Source organism: Phaseolus vulgaris, chromosome 2 (genome assembly GCF_051622355.1).
Source record: "Phaseolus vulgaris cultivar YP4 chromosome 2, ASM5162235v1, whole genome shotgun sequence".
Taxonomy (NCBI): Eukaryota; Viridiplantae; Streptophyta; class Magnoliopsida; order Fabales; family Fabaceae; genus Phaseolus; species Phaseolus vulgaris.
Genome location: NC_143499.1, coordinates 26,781,357 through 26,795,493, shown reverse-complemented (window position 1 = coordinate 26,795,493; position 14,137 = coordinate 26,781,357). Strand labels below are relative to the sequence as shown.

The 14,137-nt window shown below is 33.4% G+C and overlaps 1 protein-coding gene across 4 annotated transcripts; it reads left to right on the top strand.

Moving 5' to 3' along the window:
* The first annotated feature begins 1,414 nt into the window (after positions 1–1,414).
* RECQL2 (RECQ helicase L2) lies at positions 1,415–11,999 on the top strand. 4 transcript variants are annotated; one of them, XM_090298448.1, is made up of 20 exons: positions 1,415–1,594; positions 1,785–2,005; positions 3,187–3,281; positions 3,402–3,614; positions 3,995–4,099; positions 4,208–4,312; positions 4,451–4,573; positions 5,877–5,965; positions 6,417–6,453; positions 6,545–6,578; positions 7,091–7,143; positions 7,454–7,531; positions 7,828–7,893; positions 8,488–8,554; positions 8,651–8,704; positions 8,878–8,985; positions 9,390–9,454; positions 10,352–10,430; positions 10,878–11,095; positions 11,487–11,999. In XM_090298448.1, the coding sequence occupies exons 4-20, from the start codon at positions 3,405–3,407 to the stop codon at positions 11,667–11,669; spliced, it is 1,674 nt and encodes a 557-aa protein (XP_090154574.1). In that variant the 5' UTR covers positions 1,415–1,594; positions 1,785–2,005; positions 3,187–3,281; positions 3,402–3,404; the 3' UTR covers positions 11,670–11,999. The 4 variants fall into 4 exon arrangements, 3 of the variants coding, with proteins under 3 accessions (XP_090154574.1, XP_068468832.1, XP_090154575.1); XM_068612731.2 differs by having other exon boundaries at positions 1,420–1,594; positions 3,135–3,281; XR_016518575.1 differs by lacking the exons at positions 10,352–10,430; positions 10,878–11,095; positions 11,487–11,999 and having other exon boundaries at positions 1,420–1,594; positions 3,135–3,281; positions 7,095–7,143.
* The last annotated feature ends 2,138 nt before the right edge of the window (positions 12,000–14,137 follow it).

Below are 14,137 nucleotides of genomic sequence, written 5' to 3'. Positions count from 1 at the left end.
CTTTATACAATATCATGACTTCCTTTACAAGAAACTGGTCACATATTTGTTATGGACATGTTATTTTTTTTATTTTGTTGTGTGTTCCAAATGATTAAATAAATAAAGAAAAAGTAAATGTTAAAAGAGATTAATTAATTCTCATGGGCTCCACAACTGAGGTTATGACTCGGTACTCGGTCATTACATCGATTGACACTAAGTAGTATTAGTGAGGTTAATTTAATTAGCGATCAAGAGTTAGGTAATACACTTCTAAATATGACTTTGTTCCTTAACCTGACTCAATAAGAAATGACTCATGACAATCATATAATTAGGCACAAAATCCAAGAACCAGATACGTCATTATACACGCCTCAGAATACAGAGTGTTGAATACTTAATTATGATTTGAACGTCGTAATGCCTTTTGAAGGTAGCATCTGAATATGGACTTTGTGCCAGATTGAGGGGAGGAGCAAGGAACTCCTTTGAGAGGAATAGAAATACAGACCAACCAATCGAGGAGGTAGAAAAACAATTCGAATTGTTATCTTGGTTTTAACTTCGTTCGAGAATAATTGACGTCCACTGTGGGGACAGGAGACGTGAAGAGGAAAGTAGATGGTATCAACCCGAAACATGACGAGCGAGAAGATGTCTGAGACTGAGCAGATGACACCTTTGATACAACTGCGTGAAACTAAATTTTAATAATATTTTTGTTCTCACATTTATTTTAGATATAAAATATTCAATTTACTAGTTTAAAAAAAAATTAATCCGGTCCCAATTTTTTTTAAAAGTATATATTTTAGTCATTTATGTTAAATTTTCATTACCTTTGTTAAAAAATGATAGTTTTACTTGACTAAGTGGTACAAAGAGTGACACAAGAGTGACACTTTTGTATACGCGTATCTCTGTGTGTTCCAGAGCATATTCCAACAACATCCTTATTTTCCCTAACCTTCTCAATCTTCTTCCATGTGAACCACTTGAAACTGGTTAAATTTCTCTTTTCGAATTCAACTCTAAACTCCAAATAATTAATCCCAACATTGTGTCTATTGCTTTGTGTAATGGTGGTGTTTTATTTTATTTTGCAATACCATTTATTTATTTATTAAAAAAACAAGAAACTAAATTATAATTTGTAATATTTTACAAAATTTAGGAAGTCATTGGGCAAGTTGCAGGGGAAGCGAACACAGGAGCCTCTTCTTAAGACTAACAATTCACCTTAATTTGATATCTTCATGATCAAATAAACTATCATAATTATTATTAAGACTAATAAACATTTATTTTGAGGTGACACTTGCATAAAAACATTTAAACATAGAAACCAAAGTAAATTATTTTATTTTAGATTTAAATAACTAAAAACATACTTTTTTTTATAAAGACTAAAAGGAAGAAAAAGAATAATATAATTTTGCCCTGCAAAGTAACGTAACCATCAAAGTTCAAACGAAGCCGTTGGTGTAGACCGTCGTCGGCTTTTAGGGTTGTCTTGCGTTGCTCTCACACTGAAACTGTTCTGTGATGGAGAGCAACGAGATTCTAGAGGAGCTTCTGAACGTCGAGGTCGAGATTCAAGATGTTCAAGGTGCTTCTTCCTCAATCCTTTCAATATCACAGTGTTAATGCCACGAACTACTCGCCTAAATTTGTAGCAACAGTTGTCACGATAATGCAAACAAAACGGTTTCACTTCATCGTAACGATTATGTTCACCAAATGGTGCAGGCGAATTTGTTATCAATTTTATTTAGAAATAGAATTATTTCTCTTTGCAGAACAAATAAGGGCGTTGATTGAGAGACAAGAGAATTTGTACGAGAGAAAATCGGAGTTGAGTGCTATTTTGGAAGCGTGTAAGGAATCTGGAAACGAGGCCAGTAATGTGGCTTCAAGCGCCGTGGAAGATTGGAGTGGGACATTTGGATGGGATTCCAGAGCAGATGATGTTAGGTTGAATGTTTTTGGCATTTCGTCCTACCGTGCAAATCAAAGAGAGGTAACTAAGAATGGAACATTTTAAAAAAATAATTGAAAGGGGTAGAAAAACAAATGTTCTAATCTTGTTCCTTTGAAGACACCTATTCACTGTTTTGTTCTGAACTGAACTGAAGTTGAGGATTGAGATTGCACATTCTCCATTTCCTTTATTGTATAATACGCTCACACTCCTGTGGTTTCTTGAGATGGCACACAACTCCCTATTTTTTTAGGCAATCTCCCTGTACACAATATAGAGTGTGATTTTTTTAAACGATTAAGAGAGTTAATGTTATGTGTAAGGAGTGTCAGTGTAATGTCTTGGAACAATTAAAGAGGTTAATGTATGAGTAAAAAGGAGGTCTGGAGGGGATTGGGGCAAATTTGATGCCTCAAGGGGTATCAATGTAATTTATTCTTTCCTTTAATAGTAAAGAAACGAAGTGGGATGTCACAGTAAAGGGTTGTACTTTGTCACTTCATGTTAAGCGTGTTATCAAATGCTGTATTCCTGTGATTTCTAAATTTTGTACTGGCTGTTGGAGTTCCAGCTTGTTCCAAACCTTGCCTTTTGGTTTCAAGTCTACAAGCTTAATGCTGTGGGTTATCGATTAGTTAAACAATTAGGCCTTAAAATTTTTTTTAGTAGGGATATTAAATCTGACAAGTTATTTACCTGATTCATGTTTCATAATAGTTAGTTGCTTTGTTACTTAGTTTCTTTGTGTTAATGTGTTTGTTAGAATAATTTATATTATCTTCTGAGTAAAAAAACTGTTTTGTGTTGTATCTAGCGGTTTCATTTTTCTCTCTTTCCTTATGCTTATGTTGCAAGCATCCGATCCTTGTAAATGTAGGAATATGAATAAACAGTGAGATGAGATCCAAGTTAAGATCTTTTAAACACTTTTTCTCTTTAAGTGTGTTTAACTCTTTTTTAGGTGCTTTGATTTTTTTGCTCTCAATTTTTAGATTCTAAAAGTTGGGCATTGTTATCCTGTGCTGTTATGAGCATATTGACGATCAGACAATCAAAATCATAGTTTGTGAATATTTTTTTTGTATATATGTATGGATTATGGCTTTTGGGTAAAATTTTATTAACATAGTAATGACAGATAATTAATGCCATTATGTGTTGATGACAGATAATTAATGCCATTATGAGTGGAAGAGACGTTCTGGTTATTATGGCTGCAGGTGGTGGCAAGAGTCTCTGCTATCAGCTTCCTGCTGTTCTTCGTGATGGAATTGCTCTAGTTGTCAGTCCTTTGCTTTCCTTAATACAAGATCAGGTGCATTTCATTATGTTAAAAATCCAGTACAAATTTGTGGTCAATGATTTTTTTTTTTAAATTTAAAAAGGTTGTTTTTTCTTCCTCTTTTATTCCCCTGGGTGGGGACGATTGCTTCAGGTAATGGGTTTGACTGCATTGGGCATTCCTGCGTATATGTTGACTTCAACAAATAAGGGAGACGAGAAGTTCATATACAAGGCTTTGGAGAAGGGAGAGGGGGACCTCAAAGTATTGTATGTCACTCCAGAAAAGATATCAAAGAGCAAGAGGTTTATGTCAAAACTTGAAAAATGCCATCATGCTGGTCGTCTCTCTCTAATTTCAATTGATGTGAGTTCAAAGTGAGATGCTGTATAGACTTGTTTTGTATTATGTTTGCCAAATTCATCTTTTTATGAATGTCAATGGTTGTTGACTTGTTGATTTTAAGAATGAGTGCAGAAGTGTACTGGGAATATTTTTGTATTTTGCTTCATTTGCTGATTTATTAGCCTGTTGACTAAATTCAACTGAGCATCGATTCATTGTAGATTGTGAAATTGTGTTTGTCAACAGCAGAGACAAAGTTCTCTGGAATTTTGGATTGTTAGTCACTCATCTTTTGTATTTATTTTGTGGTTTAGAAGACCCTGAGGACTTTTCATGGCTGTGATATATCAATGCTGCATTGGTTGTATACCAATAGAATTTCTGGTTGGTTTGCTTTGCAGGAAGCACATTGCTGTAGTCAGTGGGGCCATGACTTTCGACCTGACTACAAGAGCCTTGGTATTCTCAAGACACAATTCCCTAATGTTCCTATGGTTGCTTTGACTGTAAGCTTTTATCTCAAGTTTCTGTTATGTATTACAAATAAAATTATTAGATTTGGAGATTCTTTTCATACTTAATTTTCATTTACATTGATGACATTTATTTGTCAGGCAACTGCTACTCAGAGGGTCCAAAATGATCTGACAGAGATGTTGCATATTCCTAGATGCGTCAAATTTGTTAGCACAGTCAATCGGCCAAATTTGTTTTATATGGTATTTTTGTAGCTAATGTCCGTTAACAGGTTTTTTAACTTTTTTATACGTGTGGTGTGCCCCCTCTCCCCTCCCCAAGTAAGTTAAACTCTTTGCTTTAGTATGAAGTTTAAAATAATTTCATATTTTACACTGCAGGTAAAGGAAAAGTCATCAGTTGGGAAGGTAGTCATTGATGAAATTGCACAATTCATTCAAGAATCTTATCCAAATAATAAATCAGGGATTGTTTATTGCTTCTCTAGGAAGGAATGTGAACAGGTATGCTTGATTATTATGTCTTTCTTCTAACAATTAGGCATACATATTTTGAATGTCAAATAATGTCCTCAAGGAAGCACACTGCTCACGTTTATAGATTATCTCTCAACCCTTAAATTTGCTTTGGGTTGGGATCGTGTTTTCTCTTTTCAGCTTCTTTCTGGTGTTCTACCCAGCTGTTTTGTAACATCCACATAATTAATGTTATAATTTTGGTGATAAACGTCAAACAACAAATCAACTATATTGTTTGAGAATTACAGCAGTCTCCTTCCATAAGGATATACAACTAACCATTCACATTCACTTGACCACGTCTAAACATGCTTTTATAATAGAATATAAGTATTCTCACAAATCGATAATGTTTATATGTATAGAGACTGCATTAATAAGCTTTTATGTACAGGGACCTAATTGAGAGTTTGCCACACGAGACTAAATTATATTTTTAACCATTTTTTATTTGAATACTGTAAAATTGTTTTATTTTTTCTGAAGTTTTTATAAATATATTTGATTATCATGACTTAATTTTAAAATTTATTTTAATATTATTTCCTTTTCTGTAATTATTTTAGTATCATATTATTATTATTATTATTATCTTTATCTCTTACAATTTCTATTTTTCAATTCTAATTTGTGTAATATGTCTTGCAATTATTGAATATATACACAATAATAAAACTATAAAATATTAGTTGTATTGGCAGAGAATATTCATTAGCAATATAATTATTAATGATCATTCCAAGATTCCCCTGCTTTCCATATAGGTATTGAACAAATTATTTGAACCTTCTGGTGCTCAGAATTTGCTCACAAACTGCTGAGGATCTTATGTGCTCATTTTATTTAGCAACTTCAGTGGATTCAAAATTTTGTGCTGCATGGCATTTGCAAGCCTTCGGTGTCTTTGGTTGTGATAAAATGTCTGCATCTTTAAGGATCAGTTCCAGAAAGTGCTATGATTATTGAAATTTTTTTGGGGTGTATAGTAGTCTCCCCCACACCTCCAAAAAATGAAAACTTTAAGGAAATATAGCCCAAGATGGGAACTTACCCTTGCTGACTGTGCTCGCACAATGAATTAAATAGGGAGAATTTTGTATCCAATTTTTTTTTTTCATTGCATTCTATCTTCTGCTTCCAATGCAAAAATACTTTCAGCATGATCTAGAATTCTGATATAGTGTCTGCTCTATTTTCTTTGAATGTCAATATATTTGTGCCCCTTTGTCATATGCATCTTGTGAGGTAGAGTATGTACTCAACCCTTTTGTTGTCAAGACTATTTTAGGTTGCGAAGGAGTTGAGGGAGAGAAGAATTTCAGCTGATTATTATCATGCAGATATGGATGTAATTGCTCGGCAAAAGGTTCATATGCGGTAAAGTAATCTTCAAAATGTTGTCATTTTTACATATCACTTCTAATTTTCTTCCAAGATAACATCTTTTCTTTTATTTGTTAGTGTTGAATACGTCACTGAATGCTAAAGTCTTACTTGCCAGTGTTTTAGGAACTAAATGAATACAGATGCCTTGATTTCAGTATTGTCTACGATTTGTTAGCACTGTCTTGTACATTAACCTATGAATACTTATTTTAGAAGACCTTGACTGAATTTGGGTGTAGGTTTCAATTGCCAGTCTTGGGCCCTGTTAAATAGTATGAAAGAGTTTCAGAGATAGCATATGGCTGTTCTATTTATTATATCTCATAAAATTTGAGACCAGCCCGGTTTTTACACATCATTCATATTTGTGAATGTATAATAGTTTGTAAATGATATGATGATGGCACTACCAAATGAGTTAATGGAGATTTTTATCACACAGGTGGAGCAATAACAAGCTGCAGGTCATCGTTGGTACAGTATGTATCATTACGACTGTTTCCCTGTGAGGTTGACACGTGCTTTTGTTACTTCCATCCTTTATGACATTGAGTTTTTTATTCATTTCAGGTAGCTTTTGGTATGGGAATCAACAAACCAGATGGTTAGTATGCCAAAAATTCCTCAGCTCTATGTTCTCTATAATTGTTGTGTTATACCATCTATGACATTTTTTACAACTGTAATTGTTTTCTATATGAAAAGATAAATGCAATACAGCGGTTTATTTTCACATGTTCACCACTAAAACATGATACACTCAGACTCAGTGTCATACTATTGTGCATATGCATTTCACTTATTTTCATGACTGATGTATTGTTTGACAAGGGTTCTCTTTATGACTGTGAAAATCAATATTCCTTTTTGAGGGGGTGTTATTGATTTGTAATTAATGCCTCTTTCGGTCAGAGTTTTGCTGGAGTCTTAGAGATATCTTTATCAAGATTATTTACATGATTTAATTGTTTCAAATTCATGCTTGCATTGGTGGATAATGGAGTTTATTTTGTGAGTATTTTTGCAAGTGACATCCCCACTGGATGTGCATGCACATTGTATTTGCTTTACCTTCATTGAAGCTGATAACATTTAACGCTAGATATTTTCATGTAGTCAGGTTTGTCATCCATCATAGCTTGAGTAAATCAATGGAAACATACTACCAGGTTTTGCCCTGATCCTATTAAGATTTTCTTCTGTTCGATAACCTTTCTATGTTCTCTAGAAGCTTAATTTGTTGGGTCAAGGCCTAGGCCTAGGAATGGTTTTTATTTAAACATAATTTCACATGCAAAAGTCTTTTGGGCTTGAAGCATTGATAAAGCCCATGCTTCTGAAACCTTGTGTTAAAATCAATTTTATGAAGATAATGGGGGTTGCAATGAGCCTTTAATACAAAGGACTATTGATCCTAAATGCTTAGGCTGGCAGGTGAAAGAAAGCCCAGAGATGATTCTTATGTAACTCTTTTTACAGGAAAGTGGACGAGCTGGCCGAGATGGACTTCCTTCTGAATGCATACTGTACTTTAGACCCGGTGATGTTCCCCGCCAGGTGAGACTTTGCAACACTCGACTATAAATTTTTGCATATTCATGTCCAATTATCTTTTTCTGCAAAAACTGGAGCTTGCTGGAGATAAGACCTTTGAATCTTTTGAGCTCAGACATTTTGCGTTGGATATTTGAGGTCTATTTTGGCACCAATTTCATTTAAGAATATAGTATGAGATAAAAAGTTATATTGACAGAGATAAAAATATAATCAATCTATTCAAGTTTGGAAGTAATCTACATATTGCATATGGATTGCTGGATTATGTGATCAGATATCGTAACAATTTTTCTCAGAGTTCAATGGTCTTCTATGAAAATTCGGGACTGCAGAATCTCTATGACATAGTACGATATTGTCAGGTAATTTCTTCTGTAATATCAAGTTTTACTGGTAGTTGATCTCTTCTCAGTTTTTTTGAAGTTTTAAAGTTAGAATATTGATTTTTTTCTCCTTCCCCTTATTGTTTAGGTGGGTTTCTTAATTTTTTAGGTTTATTGGTTCCCTAGCCTATCTGTTGAAGTGTGAATATACATGAAACAAAGATGTTAAAGTATGAATATATGCTTCAGTCCTTTCTGTATGCTGGACTGAGTGCCTTTCTTTCTTCTTTTCATTTGTCTGATTATGCTCTTAAGTTGTTGAATTATTATAAATCAAATTGAAAGAATATCTACAAATAAAGAAGGGGTGTGTAATTGTGTTATTCATTTTTAGGATTTTCTTTAGGACCCTTGTCTTAGGGATTTTATCCTCGGGAAGTTAAGAGCTCCTTTTATTAATCAGGATTAGTTGTGTATTTAGCATAAATAGAAGTATTTGGTTAGTATTTTGTATCATGTCGCAATACATGAGAATATTATCAAGGTTTCTTTTTTCTCTCTCTCTTTACATCCTTATCTACCAAAACTCTTTACTTGCAACAATAATTGTAATTTTTGTTCTCTTTAATGCAGTCCAAAAAACAATGCCGACGAAGTGCTTTTTTCCGACATTTTGCTGAGCCACTTCAGGAGTGCAATGGTATCTTTCAATCTCGTCATTTACTTTTCTTTTATTCTCTGACCTCATGTTGCATGCTCTCTCTGACCTGATATATTTATACTCTTGATGTTACAGGGATGTGTGACATTTGTGCATTCTCAAGAGAGGTGAAAGAAATGGATGTCTCTGGTTCGTTGCTCTGACTTGTAGTTCAATTTATACCTTCTACTCTTCATTTACCATATATTTCGTATTAAAGTGAATGATTTCCTTTTTTTTTTCTTCCTTTTAATCTCTGAACATTTTCCTATTTCTTAACTACCATTTTATTTACCCAACCTTAACATGGGGATACTTTACAGATCATGCAAAACTGATGGTTTCATTGTTGCAAGATATGCAAGTAAATGATCAGAGGTCAACGATGTTGCAATTAGTTGATAAAATGAAAATAAAACAGAAGAAGCAAGGTTGGTTTTTTTTCTCTGCTCTTTTTATACTTAATATTTAGCTGGCTAGATTGTTTGCTATGAAGTACTAAGACCTTTGGGCATGATCAGTCCTCCCCTATGGTTTTGTCTTACCCATAACATGATTTAACAATAAGGTTGGAGGAGTGACCTGGGGCTGAAAAGTCAACCAAATCATTGTGTGAAGACATCAGAAATAAATAAATAAATAAGAATACAACGCCCAAGCTGCTGGATGTGCTAACTGCTCTTGTAAACTTCATTCAAAATAAAAATAACTCTACTCTTTTCCTTTTCATAATTCACAAAATTTGCAATGTTTATCATGTATTAATCTTAATATGTTTCTCGGATGTAATTTATCACAAATATGAATCTCATATCTTCCTATATTAATTGTCCAGGTTCTGAGTTGAAGCGCGAGGATAATGAGCAACTTATCTTACACCTTTTATTGGGGCGGTTTTTGGTAAATACATTGTTCCCTCATCACTGAAAGTTATAAATATTTCTTGTTCTTAAAATTAATTGTGCATATTATAGACAAGGTAAGACAACCTCATTACATTTTCAAGTAAAAATGAAAGAACAAACACTGATTGATTTTTATGATTTATCCTTTCATGTACTTTTGAGGCTAAACTGTAGGATCATTATCGATGTCCATTTGTTTGGCTTATCTGTTTGATCATTATCAATGGTTATTTGTTAGTTTGTTGTTCTGTTTCAGTACCAACAGAACTGAACTGTGGAAGTCGTTGTGGATTTGGGACAAAAGTAATCCCACTTTCGATGCAACATTTGGAAGACACCAGTCTTAACTTTCTGTTCTGCAGTAAAACTGCACATTTTATTTCATGATTTTCGCTGAACATCTGGAGTATTCTTCATTTTGCTTAGTCCCTTACATAAAGTGTGATTCATATGAAGCATGGATTTATCACAGCCCTCAAACACTCAACTGTGACCCAGATGAATCCAATTAATTCAAAAACAATTAAAATTTCTTGAGGATACCTCGTAAAATTAGTGAAAAGAGTTTCTGCTTTCCCATAACATCTGCAGACCTGGAACCAGTTTAACAATCACAGTATCATGATATTAGTTTAAGTAAAAGGGAAAAAACAAAACCTGTGAAGAAAAAGTAAGATCAACACGAAACATGTTATTTACATCATATGAACTTTGAATGTCAAGACTTATAAATATAAGGGAGATATATTTCATAATGATTTTACTTTGAATTGCATTAGCTATCAGTTCTAATTTTGAAGTTCCAAGCTTTCACATTTGATCTGTCAGTGCAAAAGTGTACCTTTTCAATATTTTAGCGGGTTTATTTAGAACAAACCTTTTCTTGATGTAGAAAGAAGAATTTCAGCATACAGCTTATGCCACAAATGCTTACATTGCTGTGGGACCGTTGGCCAAGCAAATACTACAAGGTACTCATGATTTCCTATCAAAGATGTTAATCTATAATAAAGTTAATTTATCACAGGAAAGCCTTATTAAAGTCTTATGTTGCATTTGTGCTGTGTTATTTCTTTCATTCAACCGTTAAATTCGTTAATGATAGTCTGTTTTGATAAAGTCGGTTGATTTTTTTTCTGATTTATGGCCATGCTTGCACCAATTTACATCGTATCACTGAACACTTCTGATTATTCCTCCAAAGTGCCGGTGTATGTGTGTGCATTCGATTTTCAAAGTGTCATTGTCACATGTTGATGACCTACTTGTAAACTGTTTGGTTATTATTTAAGCTGTCCATGGTGGTGCTAATTATTACTCAATAGAGTTTGAAAATATCAGATTTTCTATGTTTCATTTGTTGCACAGTCCAGATGTACTTAACTCTGCTTCTTCGATTGTCATCGTTTAATGTGCAGGGAAGAAATCTGTGACACTTGAGATTTACACTGAACACCGAACTAAAGCTGCTTTAAGATCAGTGAAGCGCAGCCTTGAGTCCTCTGATTTGGAGCTAAAGCTTGATGAGCTGAGAAAAGAACTGTCCTCTGCCCATGGAGGAATACTCCCACACTCAGTCTTATCCACTGAACAAATCAGCTTGTTAAGTTCTCAAAAACCAAACTCACTGGAACAGGCAAGTTTTAAGTATGTTTGGATACGTAATGTTGAGTGGATTCGAATGAAACGGGGAATAGAAAAAAAAAGTGTAATAAAGAGAAATGGAATGGAAAAATATCAAGCAAATATACTATTTCATTAATTTAGATATTTTTGTAATTGAAAGGAAAAAATTAATGGCTCCATACTTCCACATCCTATACCACCCTCTGAAACATGAGAAGAAAGGAAAGTGTATACATGACATCAAGTTCCTCTCCATTTCATTATATTTTTAACAATCCAAATAATGGAGCTCAATATTCGTTTTCACTCCATTCCATTATTCTATCAGTGCTCATCCACACACCTTATAAAATAGTTTTGATGTTATCCAGACCGAAGTTATGATTTTTGTTTGTGTGCAGTTGGAGAAGGTAATTGGAAAATTGAAGACAGAAAAGTACGGCAATAGAATACTTCAGCAAATTGAAAAATATTCGGATTCCGAGCTTACTGATAAACAAGAAACTGATGGTAGAGCAGCAAAGAGGTCGAAGACCAAGAAAAATCTTGTTCTCATTGAGAGTAGTGAAGATGAAGAAGAATGATAACTGGTGCTGTCCCCACATCAATTTTAGTTTTATATATAAAATTATGGCACAATTGACGGAAAAAAAGGTTATTCAATTCCAAACTGAGCTTCTGGCTCATCCAAATGAGGAAATGGAATCTATGACAAGTGTGGCAAAGAATCTTGATTGTTCAGCAGTTGATAAAATCGAAATTAGAGTAGAGACCGTACCCAGTAGATCAATATTTAAGAAAAAATAATTGGGACTTCTGTACTGAGACCATTTTTTTCTTCCAAGACAGTTCATTTGAAAAGAACCACAGTCGAACTTGTGATTTAATTTATATAAATTAAACAAGTTTTAAATCTCTTGATTTATTATCTGAATTTTATTTTCAATTAGGTGTTTACATTAGTGATGAATGATACACTGACGCCTTTCTAAAAGGTACATACAAATGATATTACGCTAGTAATTGCATATGGGATATAGTTTACTCTTACATTATTGTTTATGAATTCACATATATGATTAAGCCAAACTTTACCACAATAAAAATCTCTATAAAGGTATATATGATATTGGTTGTATGGTAAAAGGATTAAATGTTTGCTTATTGTTATTCTCTATTAAATTGTCTCAGTGTGAAGACCAAAAATTTAATCTAATAAAATTAGGGTATTATTAGGGTTCATAGTTTTAATAAATGGAATATAAAATATTACATTGAAATCTCTAATAGGAATAGTTGGTTTGATTTACTGTTTTTAAATGCCAATTTGCAATAAAATTAGATTATGTTTATTAATTATATAATTTTTTAAAACTAATATATATATATATATATCAGGATTATACTAAATATTAAATATTGTTGTAAAATGTGAAGAGAAAAAAAAGTTGCAATAATAAACTCAGCCCAATTAAAAAAAATCCATTTTGAAATAATTCATCAAGTAAAAGAATATCAGGCTTTGTAAAACTTTGGATTGAATTTTCTCTATCTGGTTGAGATTTTGACATGTTATAGCACAAATTAGTTAAAACACACAGACAACCCCAATCCAAAAAAAAAACTAAGATCAATAAAAAAACATGTTACTTTTTCACCGCAATTTGAATATCAGGCTTTGTAAAACTTTGGATTGCATTATCTATCAGTTCTAATTTTAAAGCTCCAAGCTTTCTCAGTTGACCTCACCTCTTAGTGCAAATATTTACAGTTAGTATTTTTAGCTGGATATTTCGAGTCACCATTTTCATGATGTAGAAAGAAGAATTTCAGCTTACAGGTTATGCTACAAAATGCTATCATTGGACAAGTTTATATTGCAATGTACTCATGATTTCCTAACAGAAAAATTAATCTTTAAGTAAGCTAATTTATCATGGCAGAAACTATAAATGTCTTTTGTGTTACATCTATGTTGTGTGTATTTCATTAACCAGAAACTGGTTCAATGAAGTTAGTTTATTTCCTGATTTATGGCTAAGTTTGCACCTATTTACCTAGGAAGTTGCACACTGAACACCTCTGATTCTTCCTCCAACATATTAGTACTAATACCAAATAGAGTTGAAAACATCAGATTTTGCACGTTTTCATTCTGTTGACACATGGTTTTATATGCAAAATAATTTTGTGAAACTTCATAGTTATTCTTACCAGATAACTAACTGATTTTTTTTTATTAGTAAAGAATGAAATTAAATTAAGAGGGATACAAAAGGGGTATCCCAACTCTTTTACATAAACCAAACCACATTAAGAATCTCTAAGAATAAAGAGATGAACAAACACCCTAGAAGTGCATAAGCTAAACATCCTATTTCAGCTAGCACCGTGCTCGTATTGGAATGCTATAAGCACTACAAACTGTAGCTACAAAGCCATCAAAATACACCAAAATATTGGTTATCTCCACCACCTCATTGACATTCCTTCTACCCAGCTTGCAGTGGCACGATTGTAGCACTAGTCACAGAATTAATCACTTCAATGTAGCATCTTCCTTTCGCTCCTTTTTGGACTTTGACTTCCCCTTGTTTGCTCCTTTTAAGCTCACTTTTATCAGAAACCAACTTCCTACTTGCCAGGGTTCATCTCGCACTTAAATTGGTTGGAGTTTACAACTTCGACTTACACAGAACCCTTAACCAGCATACACCCTGCCTCTATTGGTCTGTTAAAAGACACATCAAAATAGAATCCTTCATCATGTCCTTAACATTCCTTTTGACTCCCTTGCATACAAGCACATATGTCATTTCCATCTTGCACCAGCTGCAGATCATGACAAACACACAAACACCTCCAACCAACTATAAATCCAGTATAGGCCGTAGTTTTGGCATCTGGGAGTCCTAATTATAACTTCTAATTCAAAGCATTGGATTAAGAATCCAGTCTACAAAAGAACAAGTAAAGGAATGCACCTTGTGCTTCATCCAAAGCCAAGATTTGAGTTGAGCCTTCTGAAACACCTCATTCGCATCTACTAGTC

Coding starts and splice junctions, on each gene's coding strand:
- RECQL2 (XM_068612731.2), top strand. CDS start 1,531: ATGGAGAGCAACGAGATTCTAGAGGAGCTTCTGAACGTCGAGGTCGAG. Junction 5,966..6,416: donor CGGCAAAAGGTTCATATGCG/GTAAAGTAATCT, acceptor TTTATCACACAG/GTGGAGCAATAACAAGCTGC. Junction 10,431..10,877: donor GGCCAAGCAAATACTACAAG/GTACTCATGATT, acceptor TTTAATGTGCAG/GGAAGAAATCTGTGACACTT.